At 46.7% G+C, this 18,516-nt stretch overlaps 1 protein-coding gene across 9 annotated transcripts in view; it reads right to left on the bottom strand.

Annotated features, from left to right (window-relative positions):
* PRKCE (protein kinase C epsilon) overlaps positions 1-18,516 on the bottom strand; it is a 545,410-nt gene that overhangs the window by 33,673 nt on the left and 493,221 nt on the right. For 8 of the 9 annotated variants that reach the window (XM_042246226.1, XM_060412211.1, XM_004005978.5 and 5 more), the window contains one exon: positions 4,953-5,091. In XM_042246226.1, coding sequence (XP_042102160.1) covers positions 4,953-5,091 — 139 coding nt within the window. Of the gene's footprint in view, positions 1-4,952; positions 5,092-9,568; positions 15,864-18,516 lie in introns of those variants that run through there. The other variant, XM_060412216.1, reaches the window with a different exon arrangement.

Below are 18,516 nucleotides of genomic sequence, written 5' to 3' on the forward strand. Positions count from 1 at the left end.
GACTGAAGTTTTACAGATGGAATCAGAATGTCAGTGCAGGAGGGGAACTCTGAGTTGAGAAGCTGCAGAACTTTTGGAAAAGCAAGTAAATTCCCCCTCCTAATTTTTCTGCAGTGCCGGCCAGGTGCTAGAGATAGAAGATCTACCAGGAGGTACCTAATTTCACCCCAAGTTTGGCATTATATTTCTGGGTGATCTCAAGCCAGACAGTTGACTTCCTCATTTATCATATGAGGCTCAGATCCTCAGCTTAACCTCACAAGATTAATTAAGATGGAAGATTCCGAAAGCCTACTGCAGATACAAAGCTCTATATAATCGGAGTGAGTGAGTGAGTGAGTGAGTGAAGTTGCTCAGTCGTGTCCGACTCTTTGCGACCCCGTGGACTGTAGCCCACCAGGCTCCTCCATCCGTGGGATTCTCCAGGCAAGAATACTGGAGTGGGTTGCCATTTCCTTCTCCAGGGGATCTTCCCGACCCAGGGATCGAACCCAGGTCTCCCGCATTACGGGTAGACGCTTTAACCTCTGAGCCACCAGGGAAGCCCAATATAATTGGAAGGTGGTACTAAACCTAATTTTACTTTTACAAGACTTCATCTCCATGTGTGTGTGGTATGTAGCATGTCAGTGATGTGTAGTTGGCTCTGAGCAGAAAGAATGCTGGATTGTCCCCACTGCTAAGGAAGTGATGTTCCCACTCCACAGTGATATTTTCTTCTTATCAGTCAGCAGGACCAGGCATGGTGCTGCCCAGAGACAGCGGGGCAGGTAACAGGTCATCTCTGATTGCTCTCAGTGCTATCATCCTATAAAGAATTCCGAAAAGCGAAGGCAGCAGGAGCACAACTGGAGTGCACATCCTCAAAGGGGATATATTCTGAAGACACCTCCCCAGATGGCAACGGTCACTCCAGCCTGTGGGTCACCTCAGGCAGGTAACATTCTCAGGTCACCTATTTCAGAATGAAGGTCCAGCTCAGTTCTCAGATTACCAGACAGAAGACGAGGTTGAACTCAGGTATTTGGACTGTCTGGGGTCTGCTCAAAATGCCCTTCTCAAGGTTGCAGACTGCTTGGGATTAAATCAAAAGGCGGGAGAAGCATTTTGACAATAGTAAAGAAAAAAAAATATGCACATTTTAGGACTCCTTAGAACTTAGAATGAAAAGAAATGTGAGCAAATGCAGCCAACTTTAAATTATTTGGGGCTGGTAATCTGCTTGGTTAGGACCTTTGATCTCTTAGTCCAGTGGTCAGTACAGGGTATCTGAAAGGTCAAAGATATAGGTTCCACTGAGAAGCCAGTAAAGCTGCTCAGTGCTAAAGCCAAAGACTGAACCTCCCTCAACCTTGAAAGACCCAGAGCCCCACCCTGGCTCACTGTGGTACCCCTTCAAGGTCATGGTTATCACCAAAAGCTTTCCTCCAAAAAGATTTCCTGGATTTCTCTAACCTTTCTCCTAGTCTCTGGCACCCTAAGACCTCTGGCCTTAAGATTTGACAGGCACTTTCCACATACCACCATGATTTTAGCCATTGCTTTTTCATGGTCAACTATCTCCCAGGGCACCCATAAGCCACCAGAGGACAGGGGCTTTACCAGTTCTCTGGATCTACTCGTGACTGTTTCCAGCACTCAGGGAGATTGGCTGCCAGCTGTGTCCACTGTGCGTATCTTCCAGGGCATGCTCCCTGCTCTCCTGGGCTCTGGGGACCCTGGTGCTAAGGTAGCTACCCGCTAACCTCAGGGCAGGGCTGGTACAACTGGGTGTGGTGGGGAGGTAGCTTCCAGGTGACCCTGTGTGTGCTCAGACAGGATGGTGCTAGGGAAACCACCAGAGCTGCACTGCCCGCCTTTCCCCTCCAGAGGCTTCCTGTTTGGGGTGGCATCTTTAATAAAATCCTCCTCAGGTTTGACCCTAATTATCTGCTTCTAAATCACCTTGTCATGGATGGAGCTGGTGAGAAGGCAAGTCTTCACATGCCATGGGAGGGTACCTGGCATGGCAGCCAACCCCTAGATGGGTCAGAGCTGGGGAAGAAGAGCAGGCATTGGGCCTAAAGATGCCAGGCACTTCCCAGGGCTGGCCACCATTGTCTGGGGAACAGGTGAGGAGATAGGGGAGGGGTTGCCATGGAGGTCAGCCAAGGGCATGTGGTGGAAGGAGAAGCCTCAGGGTAGAGTCAGTGCCTCAGAAGGTGTCTCTGGTTTCAGGGTTAGCCAGGCACCTCACAACCCCTCCTATTTGGATATAGGCTTATGCTTTCTGAAGCATTTCCATGCTCTAATTGCATTAGATTCTCAAAGTGCTTGATGAGGCGGCTAGGGCAGGTATTATCATTCCCATTTGAAAGATGAGGAATCTGAGGGTCAAAAACATTTTGAGACTTGGTCAAGGTCACATGGGGGTTTTCGTGGTTAAGTCCAGCCTGGATTCTCAACTGTTAGTACTGTGCTTTGCCCACCCCACTGCGTGACCCAACAACCATGATGATTGTGATGGAGCCACTGCTGACCCAGTACTTACTGTGGTCTGGGCACTGGGCTAAATGCCTTAGCAGCATAATTTCATTTAACCTTCTCAGTGACCCTTTGATAAAGGTAGCAATGCCCCTATCAGCTAGAATCTGCCTACAGTAAGGCCAGGAATCACTTGGCATTTCACACAGAGTGGTGATGCTGTGTAGTTGACACAAGTGCAGAGCGAGAAGGCACAGTGTCTGGGTCCCTATAAAACAGAAACCACAGTTATCCACTGGGAGTTTCGCCAATGGATTGCCTTTCATCAAAGTCGTGTGGGTGTTCTGTTCATCATAAAGTGAATGTTTGTCTTGGGCTGGGTCCTTGACTGCTACACTAGGCCATCGAGCCTTTGACTCTGACATCAATTCACAGAGGGCCTAGAACCAACCATTCTGATGATAAAGAGTGAATGAGGAAGGTGGCGGAAAATCAGGTCTCAACTGAGAGCCCTCGCTTTCAATTTCTCCTTGAAGGTTAAACTCCTAATGTTTCCGCTAAAAGAACTTACTAGTAGAGGCAGTCTGAAATTTCTATTCTTCAGATCTTTTAGAAGATAGAGGGTCCAGTGAGACTTTACCTATTACCATCCTCACTCTGCGAACCTCCCCAGGCCTCCTTGTGTCTTATCTGGGCTGTAAAAAACTCTCAACCAATCTTCTCTGGCCCTCTGGCTTTTGATCTACATTCCTGTTGCCTGTCTTCTTTCTGGGACAGGTCTGATGATGCCCATCCCTCCACTGGGAAACCTTCAGGGGGTCCACAGATCCTATAGAATAAAGGCCACTTTCCGTGGTCCTTTTTCTTAATCTTGTTCATTACTAAGAGCACTAAGAAACCCTCTGTTCTGGCCATACTATCTTCCTTTCTAAAAAAGACCAAGAATGTTCTCATCCCCCAGGCTTTGCTCATGTTGGAGTATTACAAGTCCTTATTTATTTATTTATTCATTCAACAAACCATTACTAAGAGACTGATTTGTGTGCCAGAGATTAGAAACAAAGTCTCTGCCTTAAAGGATTCAGAGCCCAGGGATACTGAATCTCCTCCCCTGCCCCACACCCACCCCAACCCTTCCTGTTGTTTTCGGGAATGCCCCCCTCTCCCCCCGCCACTGCATACCACCAAAGGAAATCCTGCTGACTCTCTGCAACTCAATGCATCCACCAGGTGCCCTAAGAAACCTTCCCTGAGTCCTGAGGTTACCATCTTGTGTACCTATTTATTCTGCTTAACTAGCTGTCACTCTCTCGAGACACAAAAGCCTTTTAGGAGAGCCACCAGGGTCTCAGTAATTCTTCATCCTCACACCACTTTGTGTCTAGCAGGTGCTCAAACAGTGCCCACTGGAAAGAAATGAAATCTGGCTGTGCTAACTCCTACTCACCATGGACAATGCTTAAAGGGGACTAGTACCTCCTTCTTACCTCACATGTTTCAGAACCCTTGAGACCATTTTTATTAAGTATCTGTGATAGACTTCCATAAAAGGCAACTTCCATAAAAGGCAACCCATTGGTGAGGCTCACAGTGAACATCTCTGATCTCCATTAAAACGAGGCTTAGATGCTCTCCTCTTCCTGCTCAACCTTGTGTGCCTGCTATGCAGAATCCATGATACCTTAGAAATGGCAGCTAATTTTTGGTTTTGCTGTAGGCAATTAAAGCTGTATAGCTTAGCTCTGCCTTTATCAATGGTGCTCCTTCAGTCTGGTTATTAAAAAGTGAAAACAGAGCTTTCCTGGTGGATCAGTGGTAAAGAGTCCTCCTATAAATGCAGGAGACACAGGTTAAATCCCTGACTGGGGAGGAAACCACATGCCATGAAGCAACTAAGCTTATGTGCTGCAACTACTGAGCCTGCGCTCTAGAGCCCAGGACTGCAGCTACTGAAGGCCACGTGCCCTAGAGCCCGTGCTCTGCGATGAGGAAGCCATCGCAACGAGGGGGCACACATCACGGCTAGAGAGAGCCCCTGCTCCCTGCAACCAGAAGAAAGCCTGTGCAGCCACCAAGATCCAGGACAGCCAAACTAAATAAATAATTAAAAAGTAAAACACAGTACTACCTTAAGAAAAGTAAAAACAATAATACAAGTCAACAAACATTGCTTGGTCCTAGCTTTGTGATGGTTCTGGACTGGGATGAGATGGGATGCTCAGTGAGGGCCTGGCTAGCTTCAGGGAATGGCCTGTTATTCTGAAGCCCAGCCTGCACAAGCAGTTCACCGTTCTCTCCTCATCACCACCACTTCCTTATGGAGAAATCGATATGCCTTTTACCTTTCCTTTTTTCCCTCCTCCCTGGAATTCATCCTGGTTTTCCACAGCCTTCACCCAGCACTGCTAGATGACCCCAACACATGAGGATGAACTCAGGCCTCAGCCCTGGCAGTGGGAGGAGGTAGCCCCTTATCTTCATGGTCTTACCTCGGGAGCAATGTAGTCGGGTGTCCCGCAGAAAGTGGTGGTCGTCACGCCGTTCAGAATCCCTTCCTTGCACATCCCAAAGTCAGCCAGCTTGCAATGACCTTCTGCGTCCAGAAGGATATTGTCCAGTTTCAAATCCCTATAAGACAGGGCAGAACCACATGATTAGTGCTTCACTCATCCCAATATGACCTTTCTAGTTGGAGAGATATGCACATCTCAGGGAAGCCTGCTACAGAAAGGGAAGTCTTCCAGGAGGCTTTACCTGCCAACAACCGACCTCTCACCCACAGGGCTCTCACCCACATGGCCACCCCCTCAAAGATGACCCCCATTCACTCCAACACGAGGGAGGAATTTCTGTAACCTCAGGAATGTCTAAACCCTGCTTTGGTTTAAAAAAGTCAGCAGCTATTCATTGAAACACTACTATATGTGGAAATTTGTATTATTCAGATCATGGGTTAATCATAGGAATCAGTTGGAAGGACAAGACTGACATATTGAAACCAGGGAAGCAGATAAAACACATAAGAACCAAGTGCTACTTTACAAGGCACTATGTGAGCTATTGTTTCCAGTGGGGAGATCACTGATGGCTGGTGTAGGCAGGGGGGGCTTCCAGAAAACTGACTCTCAAGAGAAAGGATAGAACATGAAGAGAAAAGGCGGAAGGGAGGGGAAGGCCAACATGATAGATGCAAAAGGCAACGAGGAGGCCAGAGCACTGGGTCCCAGGATACAGTGAGCTAGGACAGGCATGTTGAAAACAGCCATGAAGAGCCTAGAACACCAGGAAGAAGGAAGCCGAAATTCATGCTGAGGGGCTGAGGATAACTGAAGCCCAGCCTGCACTAGCAGGAAGCATTTGCAAGCTCAGTCTCCTGGGGGCAAGCAGGCCGTGTGGGGGAAGGGTCTGAGTGCAGGAAAGAAGGCACACTGGCTGCAGTTCCCAGGACTCTTAAAGCTGGGTGGTTCTCAGGCCTCAGGCAGTGCGGCTCCCACACGGCCAGTTCCACAGTTAGGGGTTCCACATAAGATCTCACATATAACCTAGGATTCTGGATGATAAATCCCCTACCAGGCAAGTCTGCAAATTCTAGACCCATCTCATAGAAAGATCCAGATGGAGGTCCTCACCCTGGGTCTCTCTCAGCAGTTACTCTGGGGTGGGGGTGGGGGTCTTGCAAAGACAGCTGATTCCACAGCACGCAGAGCAAGAGGGACCTTTCTCACAGGCCTGCTGGCGTCTGGACTTGAACTCCAGCCACTGTCAGGAATCCAGGCCTGAGTGCAAAGGTGCAGCAGGAAGCACTCTAAGGCTGGCCTGTCTTGCACCCGTGGCCCCATTTCCTCGTACAGCTGGGACTTCTTGAGAAAAAAGAAAGCACATAAAATGTGCTGCTCTAAGCAAATGCCTGGGAACTACAGAAAGAAGGGTGCATCCGATCAGCCGAGCCCCTGGGACCAGGGCTCACCAAGTCCCCTCTCTGGCCTCTGTGTGTGGTCAAGGCTGGGTTCTAGCTGGGGCGATGAGGGTGGAAAATGACGAGAGGAACACGGCCTGGGCTCAGGTAGCCTGGGGGACAATCACTACAGGGGTTAGGTCCTGTGCAGGTCTGTAATCTCATGCGCTGGTGGGAAGGACTACTGTGGTGAGTGTGTCAAAGTAGCCCATCTTTAACACCTTTACACATGAGGCAACAGAGAGGGAGCTGGGAGTCCTGCAAACGTGCGAGTGGCTGAGGCTGACTCAGGGCCCCACCGAGTTAGGGCCCCTACTTGCTCTCTAGACTGGAGCTGCTTTTCCAAGACCCACCCCTGCCCACCAGGATCAGCACGGCAACACTCAGGCTGCTAATAACCAAAGCCTGCGGGAAGCGCGCCTGGTCGTTGACAAACCACAGTCGTATTCTGAACAACTGACCGTTAGGAAGAGCACTCTGCATGACAGTGGCAGAAACTAACCAAGGGAAGACGGAAGAGGTAAGTGATTTCTGTAAGGTGACAGGGTGCTGATGGATCTAGAACCTGAAGCTGGGCACCACTGCCTCTGGGTATGACACTCCCCCACCTTCTGGCCTTCTCAGTGACAGATTTTCAATGCCAGCCACCAACTCCAAATTTAAAAGGAGCCCCGCATGCCATTGCTCAAAGCACTCTCTTTGAAAATGCTCATTATGTCACAGGAAAGACTCGTTTGCTTCTGTGTGAATGGAATAGATTCAGTAGATTCTGAGCCAGCCTGAACCTTGCCCTCATTCTGAAAATCGAGACTCAGCATTTCCGGTCCATCAAGCTCAGCCTTTCCTTCGGCTTGGGGCTCCTACTCAGAGTAAGAGAAGGTGAACCTTCAGTTCCTCCCTGTCTCCCATTCTTCTCTGCCCTCCCTTGCCCTGGCCCAGGCGCACGTCATCCCTGGGCTCTCTGCCCCTCTGCTTCTAGGAGAGAGAAGCCAATCCTAATGAAGGAAGGCCAGGGTGGCCGCCAGGACGGAGCACATTTTGCTGGCAGCTGCCCCTCTGCTGCGGCGAAGGGAGGACCCAGGCCAAAGCATTTCTTCCTGCTGTCTTGTCACTTGTGCCTGACATATTCCTCAGATTGCCCCTCTACCGTCTGTATTTATCTAAACTTCAACTCCCCACACGAAACCAAGTCCCAGGGAAGACTTCATGATTTATGTTCCTTTCCTTGTAACAGGAAAGATTAGCATAGCTTGAAAGACCCCTGGGTGCCTAAAAGGCCCTTGGTGGAACTCTTTCTCTGGGGGGTCTTCTAGTCTCATTGAAAAGAAAAATACCACAGGGACCAAACATGTCCTGTCTCAGGCTCTCAGTGAGTTCCCAGGTGGGGTTTCAGGGGATGGCAGCGCTCAGGAAAGCCCAGGGCCAGGGTTGCTCAGGTGGAGAAAGAGAGAGGAGGGGAGGGGATGAAGGCTGCCCGGGGAAGGGGGTAGCCTTGAAATTCTGCTTGCTGTGCAGCCAGCTGAAGACTGTGGTCCCCTCGTGGTCTCCCTCCCTTCTCCAACCAGCATTGCTGTTCCCTGCCTTTCTACTTGCTCTTCCTGCCCCAGGATTTCTCTCCTCTGGGCTTCTAGTGCTGCCTCTTTCTAGGGATCTCTAAGTTTCCCCAAGTAGTGGGGTCAGAAACAGTCCTTTCCCAGCCTTGCCTTCTCTGCAGTCCAGTTTGCATGGCAGAGTGACTGGACTTTTCCTTTTGAGGGAATTTCTCCTGGCCCTTGGGTCATAGCGGAGCAAGGAGTAGGTACTTGCCAAACTTGGGGACTGACAGCTTTGCAAAGAGGGGCTCCTGCCTAGACATCAGTCCTTCTCTATTCAATCCCCAAATACAATTCAGGGCACTTTTGAGGACTGGAACACTGTCTATGCAGTTGTTGTTCAGTTGCTAAGTTATGTCTAACTCTTTGCCACCCTAGGTACTGCAGCATGCCAGGCCTCCTTCTTTCGATCTCCCAGAGTTTGCCCAAGTTCATGTCCATTGAATTGGTGATGCCATCCAACCATCTCATCCTTTGTCACCCTCTTCTCCTTCTGCCTTCAATCTTGCCCAACATCAGGGTCTTTTCCAATGAGTCAGCTCTTTGCATCAGGTGACCAAAGTACTGGAGCTTCAGCATCAGTCCTTCCAACGAGTATTCAGGGTTGATTTCTTGTAGGATGGACTGGTTTGATCTCCTTGCAGTCTAAGGGACTCTCAAGAGTCTTTTCCAACACCACATTTTGAAATCATTAATCCTTTGGTTTAAGGAGTAGGTTTTTTTTTCTTTTTTTTTTTAATAATGGAAACAAATACAGCAACATCCCTTTCCCTATATATGAGCCAATGTGACTGGCCTTTATTAAGCTGATCTATTAATAGTTTCACTCAATCTTTTTCAGTTGGTAATACATTCATGTATAAAACTCAAAGTGTAAAGGGCATACAGGAAATATTCTCCCCTCTGCCTCTGTCCCTTCCCCGCTACAGGCAATTGCTTTTAACTTATTCTTTGTGCATCCTCTTGGTCACACTTTAGATGTAAATAAGAAAATGTGAATACACATTCATTTCCCTCCTTTAACTAACTGGGAGCTTGTTATATGCACTCATTTGTACCTTGTATCTTTTACTTATTTACTGGATATATTGGACATCTTTCTGTCTTGGTACATGAAGAGCCTCCAAATTCTTTTTTATGGTTGCATAATACTCCATCATAATTTGGGGGGGCCTGTTTAAGATGCTTCTAATATTGTGCTATTATAAATAGTGCTGCTGTGACTTAGCTTGTACCTATGAAATCTTTACATATATGAAGGTACTTGTGCATATATCCTAGAAATTTGAGTCTAATAGTACAAAAATGTAGATGTTGATGAATGTTGTCAAACTGCTCTCCTTGGGGGCTGAACAATTTATACTTCCAGAAGCATAGGTGATAGTTCCTGCTTGCTACCCTGCTGTGTTACCAGGTTTCTGGTGTCTGATAGGTAAAAGCAGTACTTCAGTATGTATCCTTAGGTTTCTCTATAAGTTTGAGCAATTTTCCCATGTCTGAAAGTGCTCTGTATTTTTTTTTTTTTTCTCTGTGGATTGTCTGTTACCCATTTTCCTTCTGTGGTGTGTGTTTTTGTTGACTGCCAGGAGCTCTTTCTATATTAGGAAACAACCTTTGTGTGGGCTGAGAATTGCAAATGCTTGTGTCAGTCTACTCTTTGACTTGGACACTGCTTATGCCAGTTCTTGCCAGGCCAATATTATTTTTGATGTAAGTGAATTGATGTTTACGCTTATAGTTTTTAGAGTTTATGTTTTCATTTGAAAGGCTTTGTCCTACCTATTTCAAAGTTATAAAAGCATTCTCCCAAGGTTTTTCACTAGTACTTTTATGCTTTCATTATATACAGATAAGTCTGTGATATGCTTGGAATTTATCTTGATAAAACGTGGGGAATATAGATCCAACTTTGTTTTCAGACTTTTAGTAAAGTGTCCCAATCCCATATGTTAAGTAGTTCATCTTTTCCTCATTGATTGAAAAACTACCTTTATCAAATACTGGTATTAAATGTTCATATATATTTGGATTTATTCCTTTACTCTTCACTCTATAACATTGATCTGTACCACACTTTTTAAATTATTGTAGGTTTAAAATATATTTTAATTGACAGTAGGGCTGGTCCCCTCCTTCTCCTTTTTCAAAAGTTCCTGGCTACTCTTGCTTATTTATTTTTCCATTTGAACTTTAGAATCATCTGTCTAGTTAAAAAAAATTCTTAGTGATGTTTTTATTGGAAACATGTTTAAAGTTATAAATTAACTCAGGGAGAATTGATCCTTCTGTGATGTTGAGTCTTCCAATTCAATATCATTGTTTGTCTTTCCATTTGTTCAAGTCTCGTCTGTGTCCTGTCGGAGCATTTTAAAGTTCTCTCTCATAGATCTTTTACCTTTTTGTTACATTTCATGGCAGTCTGCCCATGGTCCCAATATTCATTCTCACTTTCTGCCATAGTGAGAGAATGTTGATTTCTTTTAAGCCAAGCACACAGTGATGCAGCTATAAACTAGGATTTATAGCCTTCTTTAGAGCTGGGCATGGTTATGTGACTAGGTTCTAGCCAATCAGATGTGTGAAAGTCTCTTTGAAAGGAAGAGCCTTACTCTTCTTTTTCGTTTCTTCCTCTAGCCTATTACTTGAATGCGGCTGTAATGCCTGAAGTCCTAGCAGCCACCTTCAACCCTGAAGATAAGGACCCTGCCCCAGGAATGGTCACTGGACTACCTATACTTCCAGATAACATTCACATGAAAAAGAAAAATTTGTATTTTATTTAAAGCACTGTTGTCTGGATTTTACATGTTAATTGCAAACTGAATCTACTTCTAAATAACCCGTTACTATTTTATATTTCACATTCCTATTGTATACAGTCTTGTCTTCCAGTATATTTTCTATCAAGTTACACATGTTTGCACTAACTATTGATTTCTGCTGGCCATTCTGTGCTCTGATGCTATACTGAACTTTTGTTTTTGTAAAGGAGTTCTCCAGTTGATTCTCCTGGCTTTTCCAAATCATCTGTATTAGTGATTATTTTTATCTCTTCCTTTTCAGTGATTATATTTCTAACCCATTTCTTCCATCTGGTTGTATTGACTAGAACCTTGAGAACAATGCTAAAGAATAATGGTGATAGTGAGCACTTTTAGTAGTCCCTGATTTTAGGGGGAGGGTGCTCCCAGAATTTCTTCCTCAGGCAGAACACACTTGTCACGTGGCACCTGGATGAAGGCTACCTTCCTGTATTTCTCTACTAGACGGAGGACTGGTGAGAACGTCCATGGAGGCTCTATTAGTCCCACAGCTGCTAGAGGTCAAAATGGGGTGTGTGGGGACTGGAGGGAAAGAGTTAGGGAGCAGGTCACATACTGTCCCTCCGGTCCAGGGTTTCTCACCTTTGGCACATTGGATTGGTATTCGATGCTGGATAATTCTTTGTTGTGGGAGGGCTGTCCTGTGCGTTGTAGGATGTTTGGTAGCATCTTCGGTCTCTACACATTAGATGCTCTCAGGGACCCCCACCCACCAATTCGTAACAACCAAAAATGGCGCTGCTGCTGCTGCTGCTAAGTTGCGTCAGTCGTGTCTGACTCTGTGCGACCCCATAGACAGCACCCAACAGGCTCCTCTGTCCCTGGGATTCTCCAGGCAAGAAAAATGGCTCTAGACATTGTTAAACATCTCCTTGCAGGGCCTCTGGTGGACAACTGCTTCTCAAACTTAAGTCTTAAACAGTGATCCAAAGCTCCAAGACGGCCTGACCCAGATCATGAAGCCAAAGAGGGATCTGGGAGCCATGCTCCGGCTACCAGGAGAGGGTGGATCTGCCTACGGTATCCTCTGCCATTTCATCCCGGGAGACAAGAACCCTGACCACAGCCACCCTCCTGACATCTGGCATCAACAACCACCTTTTTAAATGTATGAAGAAATGAATGCTTAGAAAAGGCGAGTTACTTGCCCAAGGCCTCAGGTCGGTGAGAAGCAATGCTATGCTAATTCCACACAGCTGCCCGTGACCACCTTATGCCAAATACAAGACCCACCTTTGAGCTGAAAATCTCTATCTGCTGCTTGGGCCCAGATCCTTTGGGCTGGGAAAGGAAGGCTTTGTGGTGAGAAGGGGACTACAGAGTCTGAGAGGTCTCAGTGGCTGACAGGGGTGGGCTGATTTAGAGGCAGGATGGTATGACCAAGGCTCCCTTGGGAAAGGAGCATAGCTCTCTTCCAAAAATTCCAAAGACAGCAAGAAAGGAAATTCTCTAAACAAGATACCTTAAAAAATTCTATAAAACCTATGGGGATGGCAGGGAGGCCTAGCAGTTGGTTTTAAGGAGGGGAAAAAAACCCCTAACTTTTCTTCTCTGATCAACTATACTAGTTTTTTGTGTTGAAAAAAGGGAAAGGGGCCTTTGAGTGAAAGCAAAGGTCCCTACAATGAATTTGCTGTGAGCTGGGGAGAAGTGAGGTCTTTCTACCACATCTGTTAGAGATGGGGAGAGAATAGCACTAGGTCGAATTATACTTTTAACTTTTAACAAAAGTATACTTTTAGCATGACATGGAATCAACTGTTGATATCTCTAGAAATGTATCCATGATAGTTTGAAATACATAATTTGGCTTCTTAGAATTGTACACCCCTACCCGCCCTCCCCATGGCTGTTTATGCACCTAAAGGCCAAGGAAATTGTGGATGCCTCTGTGTTGTGACCTGAGATGCTGGGGAGGTACCCCCACTTGTCTCTTCCTGATGGACAGTGAGACCGTTCTGCATCTAAATCCTAACTAGGCTGCTTTTTAGTTGGATGGTGTTGGACTAGTACCTTTAGGACTCGGCGCTCTTATCTGTAAAATAAGCAGAACACTGCCATGACTGAATGCTGTAACCAAGGTGAAAGCTCAGGCACAATGCCTGAGACACTGTAGCTACCCCAGTACTCTGCAGGGCTCTCTAACAGTCACTGCTTCAAACCCACCTGCCATGTGAGGGCAAGTCACTAGAACTTTTGAAAAATACCTATTAGCTCGTATTGTGTCTAGAGGAGCCTGATGGGCTGCAGTCCGTGGGGTCGCAAAAAGTCGGACATGACAAAGCAACTAACAAGCACATCCTACTGTGTATAAGCCACAGAGAGAGACACTACGGGCTGAAAAATGGAAGCCTGTGCAACCGCAACATATGAGAGAAAGCGACAATTGACACTTAAAGGGGACAGAGGCTGAGACTTTCAGTAGAGCCCAGCGAGAAAAATCACAGATTCCTTTCCCCTGGGCCTGAGGAATGACACCTGATGGGAACACCTACAGCCCCAGGGGAGAAAACAATGGGAAGAAGGTAGGGACTGAGGGGGGCGGTGTGGGGTGGGGCAACACAGGTGTTTCTAATCAGGACTGCCGTGACAGCTCCCAGACCCTTAGTTAGCAAACTGCTCGGGACCTGGGATCTCCACAGCTGGGAGTGGGGCCCACAGGGTGGTTGTGGTTCACCGCTGTAACCTGTTCCTAAGCTCTGGGCTTACACATCCTTAAGGCTACCACATGCCTTATCTTTCTTACTCACCACAACAGCCCTGGGCAGTGGGTAGCACCACCCCCAATTCACAGACAAAGAGCCTGGGGAACACAAAGCTTAGTGACGTGAGTTGGGGTTGGCACTTCAGAAGTTGGGTACAGCCCTCTTTTCCTCCCATAGCACCATCTTGACTGAAAATGTCATTCTTTGCCATTTGTAAAATTATAGTGCCCCAATTTGATGGTTAGATTTCCCAGGAATAAAGGCCAAGAAACTCTTCTGTAAACCACAGAGCGTTTAGCAAAGGGTTGGCACCCATGAGACTCAGAAGAAAAAAGTAAAAAAAAAAAAAAAAAAAAATTTGTTTTTCTTGACTTGAAAACATGCCCTAAAGGAAGAGACCCATATGTGCCTATCTCCTTCACCCTGGCTCCATTCTCAGTGCCCTCACTTCCTGGTATGTGCTCCCCACCAGCAGGCTAATTCCACAAAGCTCAGGCCTGAGTGCCACAGAAACGACAGTAAATTCTTCCATTTATGTGAAGATAAGAGATGCAAAAGATTACTTCTTGGGATGCCAAGTATTTGGATCACCAGAGAACAGGCCCTCAGGGGGAGGTTATGAAGAAACTCTGCTTGTTCTTGGGCAAGCAGTGGAGACTTGCAAATGACTGTGGTTAATCAGATGGGAATCCAGGCTCTTCTGGCAGATGACGTCAAACACTTTCACAAACTTAATAATAAGTTCAACAGAAAGACCATTTGCCGCTTCAATGCAGACTACCCTCAAGATGGCAGCAGATGCTGGTGACCAGCTGTCATCCTTTCTCCCGGCTTTCTCTGTTGCAGCCACCTCCCATTTCTCCCAGGGAGGCCATGTCACTCAAGTACGACCCTATGCCAGACGGGATGGCACATGAGAAGCCTGCCTAGGAGACTGCACCTCCTGCCTGTCCATCAAACAGAAAAGCATAATGTGCTCTCAGAACCAAGGTAAATGATTAAAAAAAAAAATCTGCAGAGAAATCTTTCTCCAAGTCATAGGGAAAAGTTCATTCATTTAGGAACCAAGTCATAACCACTATTTTTTTTTCAGATGCTTTTGTATGCCCAGGCTCAGCGGTACATCTTTTACACACATTATCTCATTTAATCTCACAAATAGTCTATGAATCTGGTCAGATTATTATTCTCTCCTTCTTAAAGAGGAGGAAGAAGGGTCTCAGATGTCACTGACCTGGGCTGTCTGATATCAACTCTCATGTTCTCAATCCCATTTTGCTGTGTCATTTGGGGAGGAAAAAAATGCTGTACCACGCTTTTGCCCTTTTGTGGGATTGAAAACCCAATTTTTGCTTTTGGGGTGGTGGTTGCTCTTGTCTCATGGCAACATGGTTATAAGATGTAACTGATAAGCTACACACTGCAGTTTGGACCAAATAGAAGACCCCCTGTCTGAAGGCAGCAGACAACTGGAAACCTGAGGTGTGAAAGAGCATCCCTGTTCATGGCCAAAATAAACAGCCTGGGGCTGTACCTGGGCATTAAGACTTGGAATCACTGTCGAATCACTTGTCTGATCGCATGATTCTCCAATTACTATTTTTTTTTTCCACCCACAGTAATGAAAGCAAATTCTTATCCTTAATACTCACGGATAATATCCTGACCTCCACTGGTGGGAAATAGGCCTTGACTTGTGTCCTCAGCAAGGAGGATGGGCTGCCCTGACCGGACACTTAACACCTAGTCCTCTCATTCCTCTCCAGGTCATCAATCAACTCGGCTTTGAAATGGCTATCTGGGGTTCAGTGTATAGACCAGGACCAAGGACAATGGTGACTTCAAGCAACCTGCTTTTCTGAGCTTATAATCCCCCAGGACCCTTCCTCTAATATCCTGGGAAGCTAAGGCAGCTGGAACACACCAAGCTTGAACTTGCAATCCTGGCTGTTGGATACCAAATGTTTCCCTTTCTACTCCTGAGCAAACCTTTGCCAGCAGACATTTTGATACAAAATGTAAATCTGACCACTCTCTCCTACTATTTGCCTTATTCAAGGGCACCCCATGAACTGGCTTTCTAACATGGTATGTGAGATGCTGTGTGGTCTCCACCAGCCTGGCCTTTCAGCCTCATCCCTCAACATACCCCCTCAAAATCCAAACGTGGGGCCTGTGGGTGGTTTCCTAGATGTTTGAGACTGCCTCCTGCCTCCATATCTTGGTACAGGCCCCACTAGGAGTACCTGTCTTCCACAATGCCCAGCTCCACTGGGGCAGGGCCTGGGAATCCTCCAGTGCCGGAAGCATCCTAGCTTCTCCATACCTGTTGGTCAGAGGAATGAACAAAGGAATGAATAGAGAAGTGAGTTTTGTGGATCAGGCTCCTCCAGTCAGATGATCCTATTTTCAGATAACATATGCAACTACTAAGATACACTGTTCTTTAAAAAAATACTAAAACTAAGGCCAAACTCCCAGAGGCAGCTGACTCTAAGGTTCCCTTGCACCTTCCAGTCCATGCTCTGGTTTCACACGGGAAGAACCCTTTGTTGACGCCAGCAACTTCCGTACTCCGGCCTTGGGGCTGGCCCTCCCCTGTCTCATTTGGTGCCCATTTCCCCTCTGTCCAGCCACAGGGTTTGTGTGACAGCTCCTCAAGCTCACTGAGCACTTTCCTGCTTTGAGACCTTTCCCACATGGCTGTTTCCTCTCCCTAGAGAACAGGCTCCCTGGCATTCTGGTCTCCATCCCCTTTTCTTAAAGATGCCTTTCTTGGCCACCCTGTCTAAAGCATGCCATCACCTCTTGCCCCTCCCCTTCCTTTATTTTCAGTCACCCTGGTCATTTCCTATGCAGCAATGATTACAACTTGCAATTACTTTGCTTGCTTACGTCCTTGAGTTTACAGTTTCCCTCACATGAGCTCCACAAGAACTATGTCTTTGTGTCTGCATCTTGGTCCCTAGAGCCTTCAAAATGCCTGGCCTTCATGTTTGTGAGTGTCTGGATCCATATAACGGGCGGGATCCATATTAAGCCCAATCTAAGGACAGTCTACTTAGTGGCACGACAACAACTCCTAATACATCCATTGCCTACTTGGCCCTGCTACATAATGCTTCAGACTATTTACTGAGATGCTGCTCAGGGTCTGCTTTAGAGCTGGGCCCTGAGGATGCTAAGAGAGAACACAGTCCCTCTCCTCAAGGAAAGCTCTCTGTCTTTAAGACACAAGTGGACATGAGTCCAGAACACTTGGGATGGTAAGTTCTATACCAGAGGGCAAACAGGATACCATCACTGTCCTTAGAAGGCAAGGGCTGCTGGTCTTGTCTTTTTTGGGCCCAGCGATTTGCAGCTCAGAACTCAGCCAGCACTCTGTTATCATATAAAGGGCTATTCCAGCTAAAGGACCAAGAGTACCCTATTGAGTATCCTCCAGTGGGCATGCCTGGAGTCTGGCGGAAGTGGACTATGGAACCCTAGTCAGGGCCCAGAATTCCCGGACAGGGAGGCCAGAAAACCACTCTTCAGACTCTTTTGTCAGGATGAGAAATTGCCATATTGTGAGTGTACGGCTTCCCTGTCCAGCTACGCAAGGAGCCATGTGCTCAGAGAGTGGTCAGTCCCTCACAGGTCAGCCCAGCCCAGATAAAGAGCTGAGAAAACGCAAATGCAACTCCAACAAGTTGAGGAGGATGTAGGGCAAGCACGTCTTCCTGCAAAGTGGGGGTCACTCAAGTTACTTGGAGGATGTCAGAGGCCTCCAGCAAGGCCAGGGAGCTGAAAATGGACTGACCTCTGAAGGGACAGAAAACAGATTTTATTATTCTTTAAAAAAGAAGCTGTATATTTATATTTGTTTAATTTGGCCACAGAAGGTATTTGCTTTGAGACCGAGTGGTGCTTTTCAGCTGATTAGAGGTGTAGGTGTATGCTCATGTGTAGGCATACACGCTGCTAGGGACGGGTACGTGCTGTGTTCATGCCACACGTGTGTTTGTGGGCTTGGGCTAAGGGGGAGGCACAGGTCCTTGAGGACGAGGCAGGTCAAAAAGTTTCCTCTCTTTTATCAGGGAGGACATAATCTGGCAGCGTTTATGAAACAAAGACAGTTAGAGCTGGGAGTGCGGGAGCACTGAAGAGTGCTCCACTTGATAGATATTTATGAGGCACCTACTATATATATACTGGGGAGGTCCAGGTTGTGGAGTGAGGGCAGGGGTTGACAGTAGTTCAACTCGCATAGCCCGAGTGTGAGATGCCTTGGCAACACCTAACTGAACATACTGACCAGGTGGTGACATAGGAAGGTTTGGGATGGAGAATGAATGAGTGTGGGTGGGATTTTCTGAGAAGACAGATGGTACAGTGTGAGAAGAGAAGAAAGCTAAAATTGGTCTGTGCGCAAGCCCAGCATTTAACGGGTGGGACTTGCAATCAAACAACCAGAGAGGAAGCTCAGGAGGTTCAATGTCCAGGAAGCCCGAGGAGGAGGAACAGTCTACCAAAGGGCCTGGGCAGTTATTGCCGTGCTGCTGGGGGCCTCAAGTTTGGTGATCCAGCAGCTCCAAGTTCTTTCTATCCAACTTAGGCCCAGGGAGATACACTGCTTACCTTTATTTATACTTATGATATTTTCTCTTTATGCTTTGTGACTAAAATTTAGAAATAATAATAATAGTAATGATAATACTACTAACAATAACCTACTCTAGTATTCTAACCCTCTCCAGTACTCTTGCCTAGAGAATCTCACGGACAGAGGAGCCTGGCAGGCTATAGTCCATAGGGTCACAAAGGGTTGAACACGACTAAAGTAACTTAGTACGCACTAATAATAAATTATACATTTTAAGAATGACTTGCCAAATCAACAGAGGTATCATGTGCCAGGGGTGGCCTGGTGAATAGTGTTAGTAAAGAAAAGAAAATGTCAAACTTGTCAATGGGAAAAAGAGAAGGAATTTCCAAAA

This window comes from Ovis aries, chromosome 3 (genome assembly GCF_016772045.2).
Source record: "Ovis aries strain OAR_USU_Benz2616 breed Rambouillet chromosome 3, ARS-UI_Ramb_v3.0, whole genome shotgun sequence".
In the NCBI taxonomy this organism is placed as follows: Eukaryota; Metazoa; Chordata; class Mammalia; order Artiodactyla; family Bovidae; genus Ovis; species Ovis aries.